General features: G+C 39.5%; 1 protein-coding gene across 1 annotated transcript in view; it reads right to left on the reverse strand.

Annotated features, from left to right (window-relative positions):
• The window catches only part of LOC110526858 (gamma-aminobutyric acid receptor subunit pi), a 65,612-nt gene that overhangs the window by 36,248 nt on the left and 3,511 nt on the right, over positions 1-25,853 (reverse strand). The window contains exon 2 of the mRNA XM_021608051.2: positions 18,634-18,723. Within this exon, the coding sequence (XP_021463726.2) occupies positions 18,634-18,689 (56 nt within the window). The 5' untranslated portion in view covers positions 18,690-18,723. The remainder of the gene's footprint in view (positions 1-18,633; positions 18,724-25,853) is intronic.

Raw genomic sequence — 25,853 nt, forward strand, 5'->3', positions numbered from 1 at the left:
ACTTTTGTTATTGACCAAATACTTATTTTCCACCATAATTTGCAAATAGATTCATTAAAAATCCTACAATGTGATTTTCTGGATTTTTTTTTCTCATTTTGTTTGTCATAGTTGACGTTTACCTATGATGACAATTACAGGCCTCTCTCATCTTTTTAAGTGGGAGAACTTGCACAATTGGTGGCTGACTAAATACTTTTTTGCCCCACTGTAAGTGGCTTTGGTTATATGGAAGATGACTCAGGGAAGGAACAGAATACAGAGGACGTGAGGTGCTTGTTAGAATCTAAGGTTAAATTCAAACCCTGCATTCTCCTGTCTCCAAACTGGTCTAATTGCTGATGCAGACAGTAGTATGTGCTGCTTTGCTGAAAATGTTTTTTTCCTCAGCAAAGGAAAATAATTTAAGGGACAATCATCAATTTTTGGATTGAGGCATAAAGCTGGAACTACAAAATAGATGACCAGGGACTTATCTCAACAGAACACTACTTTAGAGATGTTTTTTTTTACATCTGATTTTGGAGTGTAATGTACCTTTAAAATTAAACATCTAAAACAGAAGCATCAAATATAGATGTTTATTAACGCAATCTATAATTACTCTTTACAAACTTTCCATCCCATTAGTGCACTAATTGACTTGTTGGGGGGGGGGGGGGGTTTCTTCCACAACACTGGATAAGACAGAACAGGCATGTTAATGAGAGCCTGTATAAAAAATACAGATATACTTTGTCTTCCTGAGGGGTACACTATGAAGGAAGCTAGATCTACTCAGGATTTTCTAAAGCTATGACATACCCACTATGACAGTGGATATTGATGGTCTGCCTGCCGCCAGTAGTGTAAAGTACTTAAGTACAAATACTCTAAAGTACTACTTAAGTCGTTTTTTGGGGTATCTGTACTTAAATATTCATATTTTTGACCACTTTTACTTGTAGTCGACTACATTCCTAAAGAAAATATTTCTGTATACATACATTTCCCACTGACACCCAAAAGTATTTGTTACATTTCGAATGCTCAGGCAGGCCAGCAAAATGGTCTAATTCATTTACCTATCAATATAACGTGTTGTCATCCCTACTGTCTCTGATCTGGCGGACTCAATAAACACAAATACTGTGTTTGTAAATTATGTCTGAGTGTTGGAGTGTGCCCCTGGCTGTCCATAAATTACAGAAAATTGTACCACCTGGTTTGCTTAATATAAGGAATTTGATATAGAGCATTTACTTTTACTCAAATATGACAATTTACTTTTTCCACCACTGTACTTACAGTAAGTGCATTTAAAACCAGACACATTTGGACTTTTACTCAAGTAGTATTTTACAGGGTGACTTTCAATTTTTACTTCAGTCATTTTCTATTCAGGTATCTTTTTTTTTACTCAAGTAGTACAATTGAGTAACTCTAGCAGGCTTGTAACTGTGCATGCTTGTCGCACGTTTTCATTGAAAGCAATGAAAGAAAATGTATCTTGCAAATTCAGCAGGCTACGGTGGGCAAATAGTCTTTTAGAAGTGGCGCCTTTATGATATTGCTTATCGTTAATGGCGTCTTTGGTGTGTTTTGGTGTGCTGATCAATGCATAAGCACCACTCCCATCTATAAAATAATTGTATTAAGTCATACAAAGCTGTACTGTGCGTGAAGTTTCAGATGCATTCTGTTACTACTAAATGTGTAATGTAATAGGTATTTTAACATTATTATTTTAAAACTCACAAAAAAACATGTGATAAAAATATTCAATCTGTCATCTTCATCAAATTAAGGGGATGATGATGCAACCTTTGCAAGAGGGAGGGAATCTGATATCATTGGTCATCAACTCGCAGCTCAGACACTTCATTCAGTGTAAACGGAGTTAACCCTGAGTTAGCCTGCCCCAGAGCAGGTTAGTTTTGAACGATAAATAAATACAGTAGGTAATTGTTTGGGCTATTTATAGATGGGCTATGTACAGGTGCAGTGATATGTGAGCTGCTCTGACAGCTGGTGCTTAAAGCTGGTGAGGGAGATAAGTGTTTCCAGTTTCAGAGATGTTGTAGTTTGTTCCAGTCATTGGCAGCAGAGAACTGGAAGGAGAGGCGGCCAAAGGAAGAATTGGCCCTGGGGGTGACCAGTGAAATACACCTGCAGGAGCGCGTGCTATGGGTGGGTGCTGCTATGGTGACTGAGATAAGGCGGGACTTTATCTAGCAGGGTCTTGTAGATGACCTGGAACCAGTGGGTTTGGCGAAGAGTATGAAGCGAGGGCCAGCCAACGAGAGCATACAGGTCGCAGTGGTGGGTAGTATATGGGGCTTTGGTGACAAAACGGATGGCACTGTGATAGACTGCAACCAATTTGTTGAGTAGGGTGTTGGAGGCTATTTTGTAAATGAAGTCGAGGATCGGTAGGATGGTCAGTTTTACGAGGGTATGTTTGGCCGTATGAGTGAAGGATGCTTTTTTGCGAAATAGGAAGCCAATTCTAGATTTAACTTTGGATTGGAGATGTTTGATGTGAGTACGGAAGGAAAGTCTACAGTCTAACCAGACACCTAGGTATTTGTAGTTGTCCACATATTCTCAGAACTGTCCAGAGTAGTGATGCTGGGCGAGCGGGCAGGTGTAGGCAGCGATCGTTTGAAGAGCATGCATTTAGTTTTACTTGTATTTAAGATCATTTGGAGGCTATGGAAGGAGAGTTGTATGGCATTGAAGCTCGTCTGGAGGGTAGTTAACACAGTGTCCAAAGAAGGGACAGAAGTATACAGAATGGTGTCGTCTGCGTAGAGGTGGATCAGAGACTCACCAGCAGCAAGAGCGACATCATTGATGTATACAGAGAAAAGAGTTGGCCCAAGAATTGAACCCTGTGGCATCCCTATTGAGACTGCCAGAGGCCTGGACAACAGGCCCTCCGATTTGACACACTGAACTCTATCGGAAAAGTAGTTGGTGAACGAGGCGAGGCAATCATTTGAGAAACCGAGGCTGTTGAGTCTGCTGATGAGGATGTGGTGATTGACAGAGTCGAAAGCCTTGGCCAGGTCAATGAATACGGCTGCACAGGATTGTTTCTTATCGATGGAGGTTAAGATATCGTTTAGGACCTTGAGCGTGGCTGAGGTGCACCCATGACCAGCTCTGAAACCAGATTGCATAGTGGAGAAGTGGGATTCGAAATGGTCGTTAACTTTGTTATTAAGATAGATGGGGGGCAATCAGTTCACATACTGTATGGTGTCCAGAGCACAGCTGGGGGCAGAGGGTGGTCTATAGCAAGCGGCAACGGTGAGAGACTTGTTTTTAGAGAGGTGGATTTTTAAAAGTAGAAGTTCAAATTGTTTGGGTACAGACCTGGACAGTAGGACAGGACTCTGTAGGTTATCTCTGCAGTAGATTGCAAGCGGTCTGAATACTTTCCAAAGGCACTGTAATCTTGAATCTGCTTTTTTACGTGTCTTCTCCAACTCAACCCCACCTAATCTGTTTTTTTTGTTGAAATTATGTAAATATAATGTGTGTTCTATTCAGAAATACTGTGTGCTGCTATTTATAGAACTATTTGACTCTTGTGAAGGCAGCTATCAACAGATGCGCCAATACTGTTCCGAGACTATCTGCAATATTAAAACCACGGTCTGCTAGGAGGATCTTGCTAATTAAGAAGTCACTGTTTTCACTATTGTGTTCGTCTCACACTCTCCCACCCCATCCTTTTGAGATATATAAAATTACATCTTGAGGTGTAATACCACTGTGTTATCGTGTTTGTAGGAGGATAGAGTCTGTGCATTAGCTTTCAGATTTGATGGACATTCTATAAATATCTCAAAGCAATCTATTATGACTGCGACTGATATGCCAAAGTTCCTTCTAAAACTCATACGCATGGTGTTCCGTAGCTGTTCCCTATCTGGCCAGTAGATTAGAGATTTCAAGTACAAAAAGAGCACATCGACATTACAGGAGAATGTTTGGAACACAGTGGATGCAGACACTCTAAACATGTGGCTTAAAAGTTGGACAGGTGTATTTAGCCTGAGGCGCATAAAGAGTAACACGAGTCCCTGGAAGGCAGTGAGGTATCACCTTGCTCGGGGTAGACCTGGCCACACAATAATTAGTTAAACCTGTGAAGTAGAGTACTTTCACATCGGAATCCTGAAAAGACTGTGATGTAAACATGAAGTCATTTACAGTAGACTGTAGTGTATGGTTTTTCATTCACCAGTGTCTCAATATCTGATGCTGTCAAGTTTGTCTGACTTCCAACATCACCATCCCTCTCCACAGCATATAAAGCCTGTGCCAAGGCCACATCTGCTTCTTCACATCACTTCTTTTCTCCTCAGCCCTCATCTGGGTCCTTTCATATCTGGAAAAGGACGAAGTAGTAGATGTAGAAACTGATTCTGCTGCTGCATTGCTCATCTTCACAGTGGGAATCCAGTCGATATGGATGTCTTGATAGAGGTCAGCTGGTGAACCTACAGTACATAGACAAATAATAAGCACACCTGGAGCCCTATTTTAACAAACCTATCGCAATAGTAAATCTTAGTGCTGGCGATAGCATTATAGGTTTGGGGATGTGTCAAAAATATTTTAGTTATTTTCACAACCGGAATAATGAGTGCAATAGCTGGAGGTGGCGCGAAAGGGCTGGGTTTTGATGAATGAACATAGGCTGTAGCATTCACACTGATTTAGGGGCTAGGCCTATTGTGAATTGCAGTCTGGACATGCCAATATCACGGCCGTTGAATGAAGAGGACCAAGGTGCAGCGTTGTGAGCATACATGTTCTCTTTATTAGAAAAGTTGAAAGTCCGTGTTGGCCAGCAACAGCCCCAAAACATCACTGCTCTAGAGGAGATCTGCATGGAGGAATGGACCAAAATACCAGCAACAGTGTGTGAAAACCTTGTGAAGACTTACAGAAAACATTTGACCTCTGTCATTGCCAACAAAGGGTATATAACAAAGTAGTGAGATAAACTTGTGTTATTGACCAAATACTTATTTTCCACCATAATTTGCAAATAGATTCATTAAAAATCCTACATTGTGATTTTCTGGATTTTTTTTTTCTCATTTTGTCTGTCATAGTTGAAGTGTACCTATGATGGAAATGACCTCTCTCATCTTTTTAAGTGGGAGAACTTGCACAATTGGTGGCTGACTAAATACTTTTTTGCCCCACTGTACATGTCTTAACATTATGCGTAACATTCACAGGTACAAAATACTAGGCTCCTGTAAATTGTATCATTGCCTATGAGCAAGGCAAAATAATGAATAAATCTTCCTTTGTCATGGCATTATAGGAGGACTGAAAAGTTTGCAGAAGCATGTCTTTGGTAATCAGATGAGGGACACTCTTTGAAAATGGATCTGGATCGCCTACTTGAACAAGATAATTGCAGGTATGTGAATTGTGAATAATGAAAAAGCATGAAAGCAAAAACCTCAAATATTTCAAAGCACTCTCAGTAGACCATTTAAACCCATTTTATTCATGGGCTACTTTTGGCTAATGGCCAGGATAAAAATACGCACTTATGCAAGCTGCTAAACCGCCCTTGATTAAGGGGAGGGTAGGCAATGCTTGGTTTTTAATGAAATGAAACGAGGGGAAACCAATGGATGTTTAATGCTTCTAAATACGAGATTCACTAACACAAAAGGCACATCTCTCCGTCAGTGGGCACCGTGCATCATGGCTGGATGGGCTGCGTTTCACCTCTCCAAATTCATTCCGTTATCAACTGCATTACAGTTAAGACCTGCTTTTTGTGGGTCTTAAAACTTCCCATTAGCTCTTGATTGTTTGGTTGTTTAATTCATTCAGGTGTTTTAGTGTCATATAAAGATTACATCTATTGTTTGGCTGGTCAAAACAGCAGGTTATCCTATCCCATTGAGGCCTTTGTCCTATGCTGTAAAGTCCATCCATTATCCTTCCAATTATAAATACAGTTCTCAACTAATTATTTCCATTGACTTAGCTGTGATGAAATGATCAGAGCAGACCCTGCACTGACTGCTGTCTGAGTTCAGGTGTCTTTGCATATCTGACAGTTCTTGCATCTTATCTCTTTGCATATTTTGCATTACTCATCTCATATGCATATACTGTATTCTATTATATTCCACTGTATCTTAGTCTATGCCCATCTGACATTGCTCATATAAATATTTATGTATTCTTAATTCCATTCCTTTACTTATTAGGTTTGTGTGCATTTTGTGTATTGTTGTTAGATATTACTTGTTAGATATTACTGCACTGTTGGAGCTAGAAACACAAGCATTTCGCTACACCCGCAATAACATCTGCTAAACAATACAATTTGACCAATACAATTTGATTTGATCTCCTTGGTGTTTCATGATTGTGGATAACCTGTTTTTTCCTGTTGTCTTTCCTGCCTTGTTAGAGCAGCCAAATACGGTACAAAAATTGACCATAGTGATGAACCATTTCATTTTAGTCATGGTTACCATACAGCTTGGGGTTGCCACTCAGCTGTTGTTGTTGGAAGAACTGATGCAGTGGTCTTCCAACATGGCCGCCAGGAGGTGTCGTACGTCACTTGGCAACTCTCTATAGTGGGCTACAGCAGTCATTGTTTTATAGTACAGTAAAGTGGTCTCTTAACACCCCACATAAAAAATACTACAGTTTACAATAGAATACTATAGTACTTACTATAGAATTCTGTAGTATTCTGTAGTAAGCTGTAGTAATCTTAGCCTGGTTGCCATCTCTGTTTAGCTATTATGTTCCTCTCCTTGCCACTCCTCTCATTTGCCAAAGAAGACGGTCCTTTCAGCAATCTTCAAATGTGAACATTCTATCATTAATGAGCTTGAGGAGTTCAGAGGATTTGATCCTGATTTGATAACCCTCACAGCTATCATCCAATCACAATGTTTATGCAAATTAGACTGATAGGAAAACGTTTGAATTTAATTCATACATTTGATTGGAAGCATTCTAACATTGGGCATTCTGATGTAATACATTTCATTGTACAAATAAACATTGGGCTCAGGGAGAACAGAGGATTCCCATTTACTGCACACCAGAGAAGCTCTCACCATTCGAACTTCTCAGCCAGTTCATTGTGAATGCTGTAGCCTATTTTATATCCAGCAAGCAAGAGTAAGATGCTTCTCTCCTCGAAAAAACTCTATATATTTTTTTATTGCTCAAAATAAGTGACCAAACTATACTGCTACTTCTGGGATATGCGTTGGACAAGGCTGATTCAAGAGCTATACGAGGAATAGAGAGAGGATGGAAGCGACAGAGGCCAGTGGAGATGCCAGCAGAGATGAATGAATTGCACAAGAATGTGTAAGTTAGAAATGAATTCAAAGGATGGGCTATTAATCCACCATTTGTAGGCTAGCCTACAGTATATATTAGGCCTACAGTGAATTTAGGTGACCACCACCTGTGCTATACAAGCCAGGGACAAAAAAATATATATTTATCTGACGCACATTTTGTGAATTGAAGTTAAACACTGACAAATGCTTCAGTTTAATTAAATGTGCAATACAAAAGTACAGTGCCAAGGCCTATTTATTAAAACCCTGACTTTTATAGCATTATGCTGTAACACTTTAACATGCAGGTCAACCATGAGCAAATTTTGACAACCAATTTTAAATTAAATCAAACATATGAATTTTGTTTGGCATATTTTATCATCTCAACCAATGTCAATTAGTAAAATGATCATGTGGTTTTCATTATCGGACTCCTGCATTTTTGGTTAAAAAACAGGAATTGAATGTTAGCAAAACCGAAACTCATTAATCGCACATTTTCAGTACTAATTGTGTATAAAATGGGATATTACAAGACTGTAAAATGTTGTTGACCTCTAAAACATCATTTCGGAATGATGAAATTATTAAAATATTGTTTTTTCTAAAATCATTTTTAGGAACTCTTGAAAAATATGCTCTACCAGGCAGTTGATTTGCCCATTTAAAGGAATGATATTTAGTCAAAACTAGCTATTATGGACAAATGTTATTCTGGTATTTTTTTGTTTGTGTAAATATAAAAATATTTTCATATTCATATTCATATCATATTCATATTCATATCATATTCATATTCATATCATATTCATATTCATATCAGTATTTACATTATTACATTATTTACATTATTTATATTATTCAGTACATGTCATTTTACAGAGATTATGAGTATAAGAACAGTAAACACATTCAGTTACTTATATTTTTATATTAATAATATTTGAATACACAAAAGTATCATTTTATTTATATTTCAAATCCGTCCTCATTTAATTTAACCAAGCCTGTCTGGTTTAACCAGAACTGTCAAGTAACTGAGGCAGACATAATGTTAACTAATATATTATTTTTTAGATGAGTTTCCCTAATTGGGAAACTCAACCAGCCAGTTGAGATGTTTGAGATGCCTTATCTATCAAATTTTAAACATTAATTTATGACCTATACTAAGGCTATTCTTCTTAAAAATTATTTTCTGATATGTATTTCTAGGTGTGCCAGTTATCCCTTGTGTTGTCTTGAAGGTCAAAAATGACCCGCCACTATGTTTAACTGCAGAAAAAAATCCCTAAATTGTATTTATTTAACTTGAAATCGGATTACTTTTCCTAGAGTGACCCCAACATTGCCTTTGTTCATATTTCCATGAAAGCTGTACACCACCAGGGTACGAAGATTGTCTTAGGGTAATTTATAAAATCATTTTCAAACCACAAGCAGTTATAAAATCCTTTTCACACCACAGACACACACACACACACACACACACACACACAAACAAACAAACAATGGGAAATTTAGATTATGTGTGCTACTGATTGAACTCAGCCAGCAGCCCCTGAAGAAGAAAATCACCATGGTTGGCACAGTTAGAAAGAACAAGTCTGAGCAACAAGGGGGAGAAAGGCCTTCTCATCAAAGTTTGCCTTCACCCCCACCACCACTCTAGTATCTTACCTCCCAAAGAGGAACACGAATGTGGTCCTCCTGAGCACACTACACAAAACGGCTGAGATTAGTGATTGTGAGGATAGGAAGCCAGCCATCATCCTGGACTACAACCACAACAAAGGAGGCGTAGACAACCTGGACAAGGTGATTGGAACTTACAGCTGCAGGAGGATGACTTCCAACTGGCCCCTGGTCATCTTCCATAACATCATTGATGTGTCTTCATACAATGCCTTAGTGATATGGGACAAGATCAACCCTACCTGGATGCCTGATAAGTGGAACAAGGGGAGGGTGTTCCTGGAGCAGCTGGGAATGGCACTTGTAACCCCACACATTCAAAGAAGGGAGCGCCTCCCCTACACAGCAGCCTCTACAGCACTTGTTCAAGCTGTTCAGGGGGCTGAGTCTTGTCCTGATCCACCTGAAGCTGCAGCTGGGGCAGGCAAGAGGAGGAGATGGCAATTCTGCCCCCAAAGAAGGACTGTAAAAACAAATACGATGTGCTGCACATGTGAGAAATACATCTGCAATGTCCATGCACCCACACTTGCATACTGTCCTACATGTGCTAATTAGAGTTGGTTGATTTATGTTCTTCACATTTTTGTTTTGAATCTATTATCTTATTTTATTCTTATTTATTGTTGTTTATACACCTTGTGGGTGGGGGCAATGGTTAAAAAAAAATGGGAGAAGACTAGTATTTTGTAGTTGAATTCCTCATTGTACAGTATATAAGAATACATCACTATGTCGCCAAAAATGTTCAAAACTGTTATTGTTTCCCTTCAATAAAATGCATTCAAAATTACTTTCTTACTTTCTGCACATTTCTACTACTTTCTTAGGCTTTACAAGTGCTATCTCTTGCTAAAAACATTATGTTTACACCTACCTTTTGGCATAATAATAATAATAATAATAATAATTTACAAAAACTCTACTTTAGTAAAGAAAACCACTGATTAAATGCAGTCTTTCTGCGTTGTGAGGAGGGAAAATCCAGATATTCACAAAATTTGTGATGAATGATAGGTTGTTTCTTCATTCAAAATAGATTTGGGGTTTAAAATTAAATTAAGCTGCTTTGTTTTAGGGCTTTAGTGAAGGCGGGTCATTTTTGACCCTTAGGACAAGGGGAGTATATAGAATGTTAAGACTGCACAAGGGTTAAAGGGATAACGTAGCCTACATTCTGATGGACTTCAGCCAAGATTTGAGCCTAGGTTTTGAACCCTTTTTTAGGAAAGGAGAAATGTGATTTGAGTGTGTCTAAGATGTGCTGATGGCTTTGATTGATGGGTCCTTTTAGGATGTGTGTGTGGGTGTGAGTTCGCTTATCCTCTCTATGTCCATTCAGAACGTTTCCTAAAGTAACCTGTTAAATTCCTCGTATAGCTTAAAATTGTAAAAATGTAAGCAAGTCATGATGATCCGCATATGTGTGAGGAATGACAACAGGTGCCAATTTTATGTTAATTTCCTCTCATTAATGGGATGCAACTGAAGCAAACGTAGCTCGATTAACTCTTGTAGGTTAATATTTTCTGTGTAATTATTTCACTCTCTCACTAGGGAGTCCTCTCTAGTCACTTTGCACAACATGATCTTGCATTGACACTGCCTTCTAACAAGGGAATGACCGCAGCAGGACCGCAACAGGAATGTTGTTCTTAAAATTCAAATTGTTTACTGCACAAAATTTGTCCACACCCCTGTTCCACAACGTTGTCATGAAAAATATGAATGTTGTTTCAAACTGCCAATCAACAACTGCGCCGTAAATCTGGCTGTATATTGAACGTTGATATTGCTGAAAGGCCAGTCTCTTTGGCAAATGACAGGAGTGGCAAGGGGTGGAATGTTAGCTAAAAAAGACTGGTACCCAGACTAGAGTAAACTGCAGTATACTGTAGAATACTATACTACACACTGCAGTATCCCTCGATCATGTGTAGTACTTACTATATAATTGTGTAGTATACTGTAGAATACTATACAACACACTATATCGATATACTAATATAACATTTGCATATGTCCCGCCCAATCCTGGCCCTCATTTCCCAATATGTGGCACCCATGACTGAAAAACATACATGCCAAGTATAGACCATATAGTGTTCCCTACAGGTTATAAATTGAGTTCAGACTACAAACCTACTTACATACAGGTTATGGACAGGTTTGTCTATTCAATTTTCTCAGTACAAAAATCTCATTAAAAAGATAGTAAAACAATGAATTAACAACACTACATAAAATAATACAGTATAGTGCAACAGTGAGTACTGTAGTATATACAGTGCCTTCAGAAAGTATTCACACCCCTTGACTTTTTCCACATTTTGTTGTGAACAGCTTAACTTTAAAATGGATTAAATTGAGATTTTGTGTCACTGGCCTTCACACAAAAATAATGTCAAAGTGGAATTATGTTTTTAGAAATGTTTACAAATTCATTACAAATGAAAAGCTGAAATGTTTTTAGTCAATTAGTATTCAACCCCTTTGTTATGGCAATCCTAAATACATTCAGGAGTAAGAATGTGCTTAACAAGTAAAATAATAAGTTGCATGGACTCTGTGTGCAATAATAGTGTTTAACATTATTTTTAAATGACTACCTCATTTCTGTAACCCATACAAATAATTATCTGTAAGGTCCCTCAGTTGAGTAGTGAATTTCAAAAACAGATTCAACCACAAACACCAGGGAGGTTTGTCAATGCCTCGTAAAGAAGGACACCTATTGGTAGATAGGTAAAAATTGATAGAATCAGACACTGAATATCCCTTTGAGCATGGTGAAATTATTAATTACACTTTGGATGGTGTATCAATACACCCAGTCACTACAAAGACAAAAACATTTTTCCTAACTCAGTTGCCAGAGAGGAAGGAAACCGCTCATTGATTTCACCATGAGGCCAATGGTGGATTTAAAACAATTACATAGTTTAATGCCTGTGATTAGAGAAAACAACTTTGTTTTTTTCTTTTTTTTCTCTCCACAATACTAACCTAAATGACAGAGTGAAAAGAAGGAAGCCTGTACAGAATAACAATATTCCAAAGCATGCATCCTGTTTGCAATAAGGCACTAAAATAAAACTGCAAAAAAAAGTGGCAAAGAAATTAACTTTATATCCTGAATACAAGTGTTACACTTGGGGCAAATACAACACAACATATCACTGAGTACCACTCTTAGTATTTTCAAGCATGGTGGTGGCTGCATCATGTTATGGGTATGATTGTCATCGGCAAGGACTAAGGAGTTTTTGGGGGATACATTTTTTTGCGGAATAGACATAAGCACAGGCAAAATCCTAGAGGAAAACCTTGTTGAGAAATTCACCTTTTAGCAGGACAATAACCTAAAACACAAGGCCAAATATAAACTGGAGCTGCTTACTAAAATGACATGGAATGATCCTAAGTGGCCTGGTTACAGTTTTTACTTAAATCTAATGGAAAATGTCTGTTTAGTAATGATCAACAACCAACTTGAAAGAGCGTGAAGATTTTTTAAAAAGAATAATGTGAAAATATTGTACAATCTAGGTGTGCAACTCTCATAGAGACTGAACCAGAAAGACTCACAGCTGTAATCACCGCCAAAGGTGATTCTAACATGTATTAACACAGGGTTGAATACTTATGTAATCAATATATATTATTGTTTTACTTTTTACAAATGTTAGAATTTTTATTCCCCTTTGACATCCCAGAGTAATTTGTGTAGATCGTTGAAAAAAAAATACAATTCAATCCATTTTAATCCCACCTTGTAACACAACAAAATATGGAAAAACTCAAGGGGTGTACTTTCTGAAGGCACTGTACATATAGTAATTATACAGTATACTGTAGTATATTTTCATGTGGGACTCTTCATCCTATGATTGAAAAGGGTGTTTGTTGTTTGTAAAAAAAAAGTGAGCAATTGCGGCTTTACGCAATGAACGATCCAATTAGAATCCTGTCCTAACTCAGTGAGTTATGGGGCTGAAGTACTGTACATCAGAGCACAGCCATTAACAATTTACAAGTGTTTTAGCTCCCTTCAGGGTGAAAGGATATCTAAAAACACCCTACTTATGAGTGTAGAACATAAACTTCTGTATTGTATAATTCTGAAAGACAATAGGGTCGAAGATTTCAGCTAATTCCAGTTCAGCATGATTTAGAGAAAACTACGGCGCACTAAAAGAGGCCAAACTCCCAAAATAAGATGAAAAGGTTTGTTTTGGCATGCTATCCCTCAACACAACTTCCCGCACCATTAACGTATTAAAACAAGGCTAATGCATGACCCCACTGTGCAGAGGATTTACTGTGGGACTTGGATCTCAAAAACTCTGGTACTGTATAAATAGGGACTAGGAAGTGAAAAGTGCATGGGCAACCTAACACCCAGTGATAGTTCATTTGACAGATTTTTTTTCTTTCTGACAAAACACCCTGTCAGAAGCAGTGGAACTGCAAATTGGTTCTGAATGACAGTTGGGCTATTTGATGTAATAGATGGATAAATAAAGGGTGTGGGATCTGTCTGAGTTCCGTGATAAATGACTCCAGCTGGGAAAATAGATAGCCTTTGATGTTTATGTGATTGTCACAGTTCATACACATGTTTAATACATCTGGCACGGCTACACAGTTACACAGTACCTATCGCATTGTTTGAACATCTTCTCCAAACGTGTCTGTCTTTTCAAGTCACCCAACTGTGATCCAGCCTCTCCCCTTGATTCTCTCGCTCTTTGTTCTTTCCAATGGGAGGAGAATTAAACACTGTAGTGAAGTTGCTAGTGCTTTCAAGAGGAGTCACGGGGACATGAGAGGAGGCAGTTATCTGAGGGCAGACTGACTGACACTCAGACATTGCCTGTCTTCATCTCCATTGTCAGGTAAGGTTTTGTGGCTCTTACTGTAAATGTACCTCTATGGTTGAGAACTATGACCTCAATAATGCTTGTGTGTCCTATTTCTATTATGATATGACACAGGCCACAGTGTCAAACGTGTTTGTTTGCTATTGGGAAATGACCTCGGCAGAGTTAAAATTGTCAGGGTTAAGGGTCATATTTGTATGGCTGCAGCTAATTTGTCTTCATGGTTGTTGATATGGTTGTATGCACCGGTGGCCCTTCTATAATAGCCCTCTTTCAAATCACCTGGGTAACGGTGAGGGTGAAGCCTATCTCACTTAGTTAAGTCCATAAAATACACTGGGCTACACTGAGCTGAGCTGCCCTCTCTGCAATGATAGAGATGAAGCCATTGGATCTGTCACTGCGTCATTGAGAAACATGCTACAAGCAGAACTGGAGGTCATGATGCTCAAACAATCTGCTAATGTTCTGCCATGGCTAATTCGTGCCTGCGGCCTGGTGCCATCCCTGAATGACCGTCTGCAGGACATGACCTGCTACAGAGGACCACAGTGAATGTCAGCCTCTCACTGGGGAAAATACACACACACACATATATACATACATATATATAAAAGTAACTAATTGAATGGAAAAAAGTATTTATACTGTCCAAAAACTGCCACGGGCAGTAGAACGCTGAAGGGCAGCTGAAGTTGAGCTGAGAAGATCCAATGCCCAAAAATGAATGATCTTTCATCTCATAATTTAAATAATCCCTCCAAAATTTGGTAAGTAGTGAAAGGTTGGAGTGCAAAAACGTTACACAGCTTCCCAAGCGATTGTTGGTCGACACATAGATTGTAACTGAGATAACCACTATTCTGAAAGCATTCAAATCAGCATTTTCTAGATGCATGGGGTTTATTTGAAAAGGTCAAAGGTATAAATGAGCCCCCTATGAATTTACCTGACACCCCTGTGCACTCCTTCACCAGGTTCTCCTTCTCATCCTTCTCTGTTTCAGAAGTGCGATCTTAAGATCTAGATCCCCGCCTCCTACGCCTAGCTGCAGACATCAATGCTCCCCCTTAACATGTATGTTTAACCTCTCGCTTGACATGGAAATGTGGAAATGTGCTTTTGTTCTGCCTCTCCTGAAAGGTGGAGATCCTTCGCTACTTGACAACTATCGACCCATGTCAACACTGTCTGTACTGTCTAAGGTACTGGAGTCCATAGTTAGTAGGCAGCTGAAGGCCTACCTCCAAGAAAACAACATCTTAAATGGAATGGAATCACGTTTTAGGTCTGGCCACTGCACTGTTTCAGAAACATTGAAGGTTTTAAATGACATTCACTGTGCTCTTGACAAGACGTTACATTGTGTGTCTGTCTTTACTGATTTGTCGAAGGCATTTGATACCGTGGACCATGCTGTGTTGGTGTAAAGGTTAAAATGTTGTGGAATTACTGTTCCATCTCTAGATTGGTTTATAAATTAGTTATCAAATCGTGCACAATGTGTAATGGCGGAGGGTTGTAAATCAAGTCCATAGAGTTGTGCTCAGGTGTTCCACAAGCTTCTATTTTGGGCCCACTGTTGTTCATTTTGTATATCAACAACATTGGAGAGCACATTGAAACAGATGTTCATTTTTATGCAGATGATACTGTTCTTTATTCAAGTGGTAGCAGTTTATCTTTAGCTTTTGAAAATGTCCAAAGAGAATTTAACACCATACAAAATAATCTGTATGATTTGAAGCTGGTTCTGAATTAAGGGTAAAACAAAATGCATGGTATTTTTAAATGCCAGGCATGTTACTAATCATGTCATTGCTACATTGGATGAACATACTATACAGCAGGTCAAAGTGTATAAATATTTGGGAGTGTGGGTAGATGACAAGCTGAGCTTCACTGTTCATGTGGAGAACTTGATATGGAAGCTCAAACTGAGAATATGTTTTTATTACTGGCATAAGGATTGTTTTTCTCATGAGGCCAGGAAGAGCTGGTAACATATACATTATCTACAGTACCAGTCAAAAGTTTGGCCACACCTACTCATTCAATACTTTTTCTTTATATTTACAATTTTCTACATTATAGAATAATAGTGACGACATCAAAACTCCGAAATAACACATGGAATCATGTAATAACCAAAAAAAGTGTTAAACAAATCAAATATATTTTATGTTCTTCAAAGTATCCACTCTTTGCCTTGATGACAGCTTTGCACACTCTTGGCGTTCTCTCACCGAGCTTCACCTGGAATGTTTTTCCAACAGTCTTGATGGACATATGCTGAGCATTTGTTGGCTGCTTTTCCTTCACTCCAACTCATCCCAAACCATCTGCTCCCGAGTAGCACAGCGGTCTACGGCACTGCATCTCAGTGCTAGAGGCGTCACTTCAGACCCTTTTCAATCCTGAGCTGTATCACAACCCGGCCGTGATTGGGAGTCCAACAGGGTGGTGCACAATTGGCCCAGCGTAGTCCGGGATAGGGTTTGGCCGGTGGTAGGCGGTCATTGTAAATAACAATTTGTTCTCAACTGACTGGCCTACATAAATAAAGGTTAAATTTTAAAAAATTAATAAAAATTAGGTTGAGGTTGCGTGATTGTGAAGGCCGGGTCATCTGATGCAGCACTCTGTGGTGGGTCATTGTTCTCTTGAAAAACAAACTATAGTCCCACTAAGAGCAAACCAGATGTGATGGTGTATCGCTGCAGAATGCTGTGGTTAAGGGTGCCTTGAATTCTAAATAAATCACAGACAGTGTCACCAGAAAAGCACCTGCACACCATCACACCTCCTCTTCCATGCTTCATGGTGGGAACCACACATGCAGAGATCATCCGTTCACCTACTTTGCATCTCACAAAGACACTGCGGTTGGAACCAAAAATCTCATTTGGATTCATCAGACCAAAGGACAGATTTCCTCTGCAGCAGAGGTAGCTCTGGGTCTTCCTTTCCTGTGGCGGTCGTCATGAGACCCATCATAGCGCTTGATGGGCTATCTTCTGTATACCACCCCTACCTTGTCACAACACAACTGATTGGCTCAAACGCATTAAGGAAGAAAGAAATTCCACAAATTAACTTTTAAAAAGACACACCTGTTAATAGAAAGGCATTCCAGGTGACTACCTCATGAAGCTGGTTGGGAGAATGCCAAGAGTGTGCAAAACTGTCATCAAGGCAAAGGGTGGCTACTTAGAAGAATCTCAAAAAAAATGTAAACACTTTTCTGGTTACTACATGATCTCATATGTGTTATTTCATAGTTTTGATGTCCTGATTATGATGTCTTGATGTTTTTACTATTTTCTACAATGTAGAAAAACCCTGGAATGAGTAGGTGTGTCCAGGCTCAACCACTACCCTGAGAGAATTTGATTCAGTATATCAGTATATCATGCGTCCCTCAGGTTCATTCCGAATCAAAAACGTCCAACACATCATTGTGATCTCTATAGCACCATTGGCAGGTCGTCATTGATCTTGCGTAGGCTTAAACACTGGTATACACTGATTTATATGGCCATATTGGGTTAAATGCCACTTTATCGCTGTTCTTTATTAATCGGGTCAGTAAATAAATATAATTTACGATTCCATTCTCATTTGCTTTTAACAGTAGCAAGAATTAGAACATGTCATGGTAGAAATAATTTTAGTTAGTCAAGTCCGTGGTCCTGGACATTAAAACATTTGATGATCTAGTCACGTTGGTGGAGTTAAACACATGGTCGATGTAAATATCAGAGAAGAGTGTAATTGTCTTTAGGACAGCAGTTTTTTAGTTGACACTTGTGTTTCTTTACAATACAACAATTACATATTATGTAAGTGTGTCTATTGTTTTGTTCAATGTTGTGTCAGTGTATGTCAGTTGTTTTGTCTGAAACTGTTCCCCTTGCGGCTGTTGGACCAGGTCTCTCTTGAAAAATAGATTTTATCTTAATGAGAAAAACCTGTATAAATAAAGGTTAAATGAACAATTAAAACAATTATCTGTGTGCATGAATGGACAAAGACTGTGTGGGATGGGACACTGTGGACCAAAGCATCTGTACCTAAAGCATATAAAGCATCTGTACCTAAAGCATATAACACAGAGCTAGTGTGCCATGGACCAACATTTTATGGCAGAATACGGTGGTACCCAGTGGGTTGGACTTTTCTAAGTTGTGCATGGAGGATATTGTGTCTGCAACAAAATGGACTGGCAAGAACAGGATGAGTTCCTGTCACGGTAAGTGTCAAATATGCACCACAACATCCCATCATCCTCTCTGCATGACCCCTGAAGGCATTAGCACAACCGATTTGACTCAGTGCTTGGTGCTGAGGGCTGCCTCACTGGTGCTGCACCGTGGCAGTGTCAATGTGAATTTCAATGCTTCTGTGGAGAATTCCAATGCTTCTGAGTAATGCATGGGGAGTCATGATTGAGTATTGATGTGCCTCAGTCAAATAACCAATGGAGAATTGCTTTATCTCTCTCTCTCGATCTCTCTCTCTACACACACACACACACACACACACACACACACACACACACAAAATAAATCCTTCACACTGGTCCCAGTAACACCTCATTTAAAAAATGTTTTAACAATGTCTCAGACTGACTTTTGTAAAATTACCATTCATACATACCCACAGGTCCCAGGCAGTCACTGTAACCCTTCTACTGTAAGGTATCTTACCTGCTAATGAGGAGCATGATGAACACTCTCACTCCAGAGTGGAGCACAGCCATCATTGCTGGAGGTGTGGAGGTGTCTAGTGGAGTCTATCTGAAATAAGAGGATACAGAGAAAATTAAATCCTTAACATAGGTATACTCGGCCTATTGTGTTTTTACGAGTACAGTTTGTACCAGCATTTTCAATGCATGTGTTCATCTACTGAATAATATTTAGTTCAGAACCAGTGAAAATGACTCCCAAACACCAGTCTTTTCAGGTGCTGTTTTCAAACTCATGTTTCTGAGCCTTCTGTGTTGTTTTTGTAACAGCACACTGTTGACCTCCTTGGTCATCTTATGACTGAACTGACATATATCATCCAGATTCCCCCATTTGTCTTGTGCTGTTATAAAGAGAAGTCTGCACATCTTTGGCTGGAAGTCATCCTGGAAGTCATCCTCCCAACAACCAACTCACTGAGCTGCTAACATGACCGCAGGGTTTAATTTGAACTGCATAATCACCTCACAATAATGACTTATATGAAACGTCTACTCATTAAGCTCTCGGCTTAGGTAGAGGCAATGAAAGATATTTCATTACTACCTTCCTTAGAAAGCACTCCCTTTAAGGATTTTGAAATGAATGTACATTTAGCTGTTGGGTGAAAAGGAATGTGGCTGCAAAATGATATGCTACTGTAGCCATCATCAACTGCAGCGTTACCTAGTAATGCTTAGTGACACAAATTTGCTCTCTTTGTACTGGATTTCATTAATAAACAGATGCAGTGTGTTATTTTATACAACGGGTGGGTCTAATACTGAATGCTGATTGGTTAAAAGCGCATTCCAGCTGGTGTCCATTACACGAGTTACCACCGGTTAAATCTATATTGTTAAAATGCGGATTTACTCTGTTCCATCCGACTGCGCAATCCAGCCCAGCCAGGCAAGTTATAAACTTGATCTCCACTATAAAAAGCATTTAGACATTATCTCACATTTCTTTTAGACTTACATTTAGTTTTCAACAGCTGAGATTTGTATAAACCTTTCTGTCTGTCTCTCCGAAATGTGCAACATTGTTTCAATATTCAAATTCGATCTCCAGCTATCCCATGGGGCCAACGAGTAGGGGTCGGGAGTTGGCACGGGACAGACAGGCAGGCAGCGTTTCTCAGCCAGTCGAAATCACGAATCAGCTGGCTTTATTTTTATGGATATATATACAAAGAAATGTCAACTGAAAAAGGTCAAATGAAACGAAGTGCAGCTAGTTTGCAGTCTTTCCATCTTCAGTTTGAAGTGATTGTGTTAGATGTGTTGTTGGCTAGCTCCTCTTAACAACAGTGTCCTGACGAGTGAGCACATTCTCTATGACAAGCGAAATCGTACCTCATTAGGTCATTGGTATGGATGTATCCAAATAAATGTCACTAGAGAACAGCTTGAACAAATGCAAATGCGGCTACTTTGCTGTTATTCTAGCTGCAGAATTTTGGGCGTGAACTTAAGTAAGCCGTAGTTGGCTAGCTAGCAAGCAAGGGATAAGAACGTTGCCAGCCAGTATGGCAATGGAACATTTAAAACAAATTACTGGGTCGCTTCTAAAAATACAGAACAAAAAGACTGAATGACTGGATCGAGTCTCTAGCAACTGAACCGATAAAACGAACGACCACCTGGCTTGGGTAGCAACCCTAGATTTGTGTTGGAACTATATCTTGTGTAAGGATGAAATACTATGAATACATCTATAGAAATAACGTTTTTAATGAAAATATGGCAATCATTATTTGAATATGTTGGTGACCCCGTTATACAGTTGAAGTCGGAAGTTTACATACACTTAGTTTGGAGTCATTAAAACTTGTTTTTCAACCACTCCGCAAATTTCTTGTTAACAAACTATAGTTTTGGCAAGTCGGTTAGGACATCTACTTTGTTTTCATACATACACTTAGGTTGGAGTCATTGAAACTAATTTTTCAACCACTCCACAAATCTATAGTTTTGGCAAGTCGGTTAGGACATCTACTTTGTCATTTTTACAACAATTGTTACAGACAGATTATTTCACTTATAATTCACTGTATCACAATTCCAGTGGGTCAGACGTTTACATAGACTAAGTTGACTGTGCCTTTAAACAGCTTGGAAAATTCCAGAAAATGTCATGGCTTTAGAAGCTTCTAAAAGGCAAATTGACATAATTTGAGTCAATTGGAGGTGTACCTGTGGATGTATTTCAAGGCCTACCTTCAAATTCAGTGCCTCTTTGCTTGACATCATAGTAAAATCAAAAGAAATCAGCCAAGACCTCAACAAGTCTGGTTCATCCTTCGGAGCAATTTCCAAACGCCTGAAGGTACCACGTTCTTCCGTACAAACAATAGTATGCAAGTATAAACACCATGGGAACCACGTGGCTGCCATAACGCTCAGGAAGGAGACGTGTTCTGTTTCCTAGAGCGAAAAGTGAAAATCAAATCCAGAACAACAGCAAAGGACCTTGAGAAGATGCTGGAGGAAACAGGTACAAAACTATCTATATCCACAGTAAAACAAGTCTTATATCGACATAACCTGAAAGGCTGCTCAGCAAGGAAGAAGCCACTGCTCCAAAACCCGCCATAAAAAAGCCAGACTACGGTTAGCAACTGCACATGGGGACAAAGATCATACTTTTTGGATAAATGTCCTCTGGTCTGACAAAACAAAAATAGAACAGTTTGGCCATAATGACCATCATTATGTTTGGAGGAAAAAGTGGGAGGCTTGCAAGCCGAAGAACACCATCCCAACCGTGAAGCACGGGGGTGGCAGCATCATGTTGTGGAGGTGCTTTGCTGCAGGAGGGACTGGTGCACTTCACAAAATAGATGGCATCATGAGGAGGAAAATTATGTGGATATATTGAAGCAACATCTCAAGACAGTCGTCAGAAAGTTAAAGCTTAGTCGCAAATGGGTCTTCCAAATGGACAATGACCCCAAGCATACTTTCAAAGTTGTGGGAAAATGGCTTAAGGACAACAAAGTCAAGGTATTGGAGTGGCCATCACAAAACACTGACCTCAATCTTATAGAAAATTTTGGGGCAGAACTGAAAATGCATGTGAGAGCAAGGAGGCCTACAAACCTGACTCAGTTACACCAGCTCTGTCAGGAGGAATGGGACAAAATTCACCCAACTTATTGGGTGAAGCTTGCGGAAGGCTACCCGAAATGTTTGACCCAAATTAAACAACTTAAAGGCAATGCTTTATGTAAAACTTCTGACCCACTGGGAATGTGATGAAAGAAATCAAAGCTGAAATAAATCATTCTCGCTATTATTATTCTAACATTTCACATTCTTAAAATAAAGTGGTGATCCTAACTGACCTAAGAGGGAATGTTTACTAGGATTAAATGTCAGCAATTGTGAAAACTGAGTGTAAATGTATTTGGCTAAGGTGTATGTAAACTTACGACTTCAACTGTATAAAAGTGATAATGCCCTCAACTTCGTCTTGGACCTAACAACACCCGTGCCAATATGTCCTCGAAACTCCGGCTTCTCTGGCATTATCACTTAAATAATCACAGATGATGAAGACCAAATATTTGCATCTCATGAAATTTCTTTTGGATTGTTTATTGGACAATCCTTGGTCTTCACTCAGCAAGTAGGAAAATAAGATTGAATTAAATGTCAAGTAAACCCATTAACGTGAGACAAATGGTTCGAAAACACGCAGCCGAGGACAAATTCTGGAAAATATGCAGTCTTTATCAATAAAACTGAGATGTTCAAATTTGAAAAAGTCCACGATAATCATTCCTCATTTATGGTCAAATTTGGCTTTTTTGGAATTATTTGTCAGTTCATGAGTGAAGAGGCACTGGACTGATCTGAGGTTTACTGTGGGCTGAACACATCAATAAATGTACATGAACGTAACAAACATTTGAATCAATTTCTCAAACAACTGTCAATCATCCAGCCCGCAATACTAGTGTCACCCTGCCACCAGAGGGTAATGTCACCCCAGTATTACAAAACATCCAATCAATGCAAATGAAGGCATACAACCTCACAAACACTGTACATCCTAAGATTGCACAGTTAAATTCAGATATTGCAGATAATCACACTCTTGCATACATTGAACAGCACCTTCATTAAATGTGTTGAAGTCAAAAGTCAATAAAGATTTTTAGTAATCTACAAACCACAAAGCACTATGTATTTTAAGATATGAGGCCATACATACAGTGGGGCAAAAAAGTATTTAGTCAGCCACCAATTGTGCAAGTTCTCCCACTTAAAAAGATGAGAGAGGCCTGTAATTGTCATCATAGGTACACTTCAACTATGACAGACAAAATGAGGAAAGAAAATCCAGAAAATCACATTGTAGGATTTTTAATGAATTTATTTGCAAATTATGGTGGAAAATAAGTATTTGGTCAATAACAAAAGTTTATCTCAATACTTTGTTATATACCCTTTGTTGGCAATGACAGAGGTCAAACGTTTTCTGTAAGTCATCACAAGGTTTTCACACACTGTTGCTGGTATTTTGGACCATTCCTCCATGCAGATCTCCTCTAGAGCAGTGATGTTTTGGGGCTGTTGCTGGGCAACATGGACTTTCAACTCCCTCCAAAGATTTTCAATGGGGTTGAGATCTGGAGACTGGCTAGGCCACTCCAGGACCTTGAAATGCTTCTTACAAAGCCACTCCTTCGTTGCCTGGGCGGTGTGTTTGGGATCATTGTCATGCTGAAAGACCCAACCACGTTTCAACTTCAATGCCCTTGCTGATGGAAGGAGGTTTTCACTCAAAATCTGACGATACATGGCCCCATTCATTCTTTCCTTTATACAGATCAGTCGTCCTGGTCCCTTTGCAGAAAAACAGCCCCAAAGAATGATGTTTCCACCCCCAAGAATGATGTTTCCACCCCCATGCTTCAAAGTAGGTATGGTGTTGTTTGGATGCAACTCAGCATTCTTTGTCCTCCAAACACGACGAGTTGAGTTTTTACCAAAAAGATATATTTTTGTTTCATCTGACCATATGGCATTCTCCCAATCTTCTTCTGGATCATCCAAATGCTCTCTAGCAAACTTCAGACGGGCCTGGACATGTACTGGTTTAAGCAGGGGGACACGTCTGACACTGCAGGATTTGAGTCGCTGGCGGCGTAGTGTGTTACTGATGGTAGGCTTTGTTACTTTGGTCCCAGCTCTCTGCAGGTCATTCACTAGGTCCCCCCGTGTGGTTCTGGGACTTTTGCTCACCGTTCTTGTGATAATTTTGACCACACGGGGTGAGATCTTGCGTGGAGCCCCAGATCGAGGGAGATTATCAATGGTCTTGTATGTCTTCCATTTCCTAATAATTCCTCCCACAGTTGATTTCTTCAAACCAAGCTGCTTACCTATTGCAGATTCAGTCTTCCCAGCCTGGTGCAGGTTTACAATTCCGTTTCTGGTGTCCTTTGATAGCTCTTTGGTCTTGGCCATAGTGGAGTTGGAGTGTGACTGTTTGAGGTTGTGGACAGGTGTCTTTTATACTGATAAGTCCATTAATTAATACAGGTAACGAGTGGAGGACAGAGGAGCCTCTTAAAGAAGAAGTTACAGGTCTGTGAGAGCCAGAAATCTTGCTTGTTTGTTATTGACCAAATACTTATTTTCCACCATAATTTGCAAATAAATTCATTAAAAATCCTACAATGTGATTTTCTGGATTTTTTTTCTCATTTTGTCTGTCATAGTTGAAGTGTACCAATGATGAAAGTTACAGGCCTCTCTCATCTTTTTAAGTGGGATAACTTGCACAATTGGTGGCTGACTAAATACTTTTTTGCCCCACTGTATTTATGTCACTGTCTGAATCATTTTCAGTGTAGGGGCTTGTTGCCTAATCTGCCCTGTCCAGCTGTGCTTAAGTACAGTATGTCAGTCAGCTCAAATTCTACTTGTCACCCACCTAATCCACTGACCACCCTCAAACACACAGCCGTGTCTAATTAAACCTCTCAAGAGGTATCAGCCATATTTCAGAACCCTGTCATCTTGTCTACCATTTGATTTTAAGCTGACTTGAAAAGGGCAAAAGTGGGTGGAAAAAATATATACGTTTGAGTTACTGAGCACATGATCAAATGTTCTGCCCTTTTCTGTGTTTTCTCGCTTCCCGCCTGGTGTGCTTGGTGAGTCACCTCTGTGTCAGACCCCTTCGTGGTTTTGATTTTTGTTTTGTTCCTTGTCCTGTATCCTGACTTGTTCTCTGACCATTTAAGGCAACTGGGACTGAGACCCTGACCACTAACTTATACCATTTTTGCACTACCGGCCAAGCGCAACCAAGTCAAGCCGGGCTGTACTGAGCTAGCCAGTTTACACATCCACCACAGTTGCTGAAAAGGACAGTGTGAAAAATATCAGAGTCAGCAGAGTTTGTTTTGGGTCGGTGTAGCGAACGTGAGTAGGGTTCACGGTCTCGTGGTAAGATAACCCTGCCTGCGACATCAAAAACAGTGTCACTCTCAGCCCAAGACTGATATACAGTACCTCTTGGTGTAATGGTAAAAACATTGCTTTCTTCCATGGGAAACAGGTATTATAGTACCCACTACATCCCACACTGCTGTAGCACTTAGAGCTGAGCTGATTTTATAAATATGTTCCACCAGCACAGCTCGCCTCTCTTACAGGCACAGCAGGCCCTGAGGACTTTGTCTGAGCAGTCGGCTAAACACAGCGTTTCCCTCTCCTATGCAACACTCTGTTTCGTCTGCGAGTTCCGATGTTTTGATTTGGGCTCTAATTGACTTATCCTCCTCATCATTCCAGACGAGTTTCTGGCTCCCGTCACCCTGCATCAGTGTAGGGATGCTTGTGACCTTGCTCCCGCCTCCTAAAACATTTTGGGGAATCTGCAGGCTTTGAGTGGATATGAATGTGGTTGGAAAGGAGCTTGCATTTTGAGATGGTGGTGCTGGTGGTGGCGGTACTGATGAAGAAGAAAGTGATGATGATAATAATAATGATGATGATGATGATGATGATAACAACGATGAAAGAAGAAAAAGAAAAAGAAGAAGACAATCAAATAGTTTTGTTGAAAAAAATATCACTCTAACAATAGTTGATCTGAATGTACATCTGGACACTGTGATAGCTTGAGGGAGTGCTTGGCTACATCAGGACAATTTTTGGCATCAGACCTCATCCCAG

Source organism: Oncorhynchus mykiss, chromosome 1 (assembly GCF_013265735.2).
Source record: "Oncorhynchus mykiss isolate Arlee chromosome 1, USDA_OmykA_1.1, whole genome shotgun sequence".
In the NCBI taxonomy this organism is placed as follows: domain Eukaryota; kingdom Metazoa; phylum Chordata; class Actinopteri; order Salmoniformes; family Salmonidae; genus Oncorhynchus; species Oncorhynchus mykiss.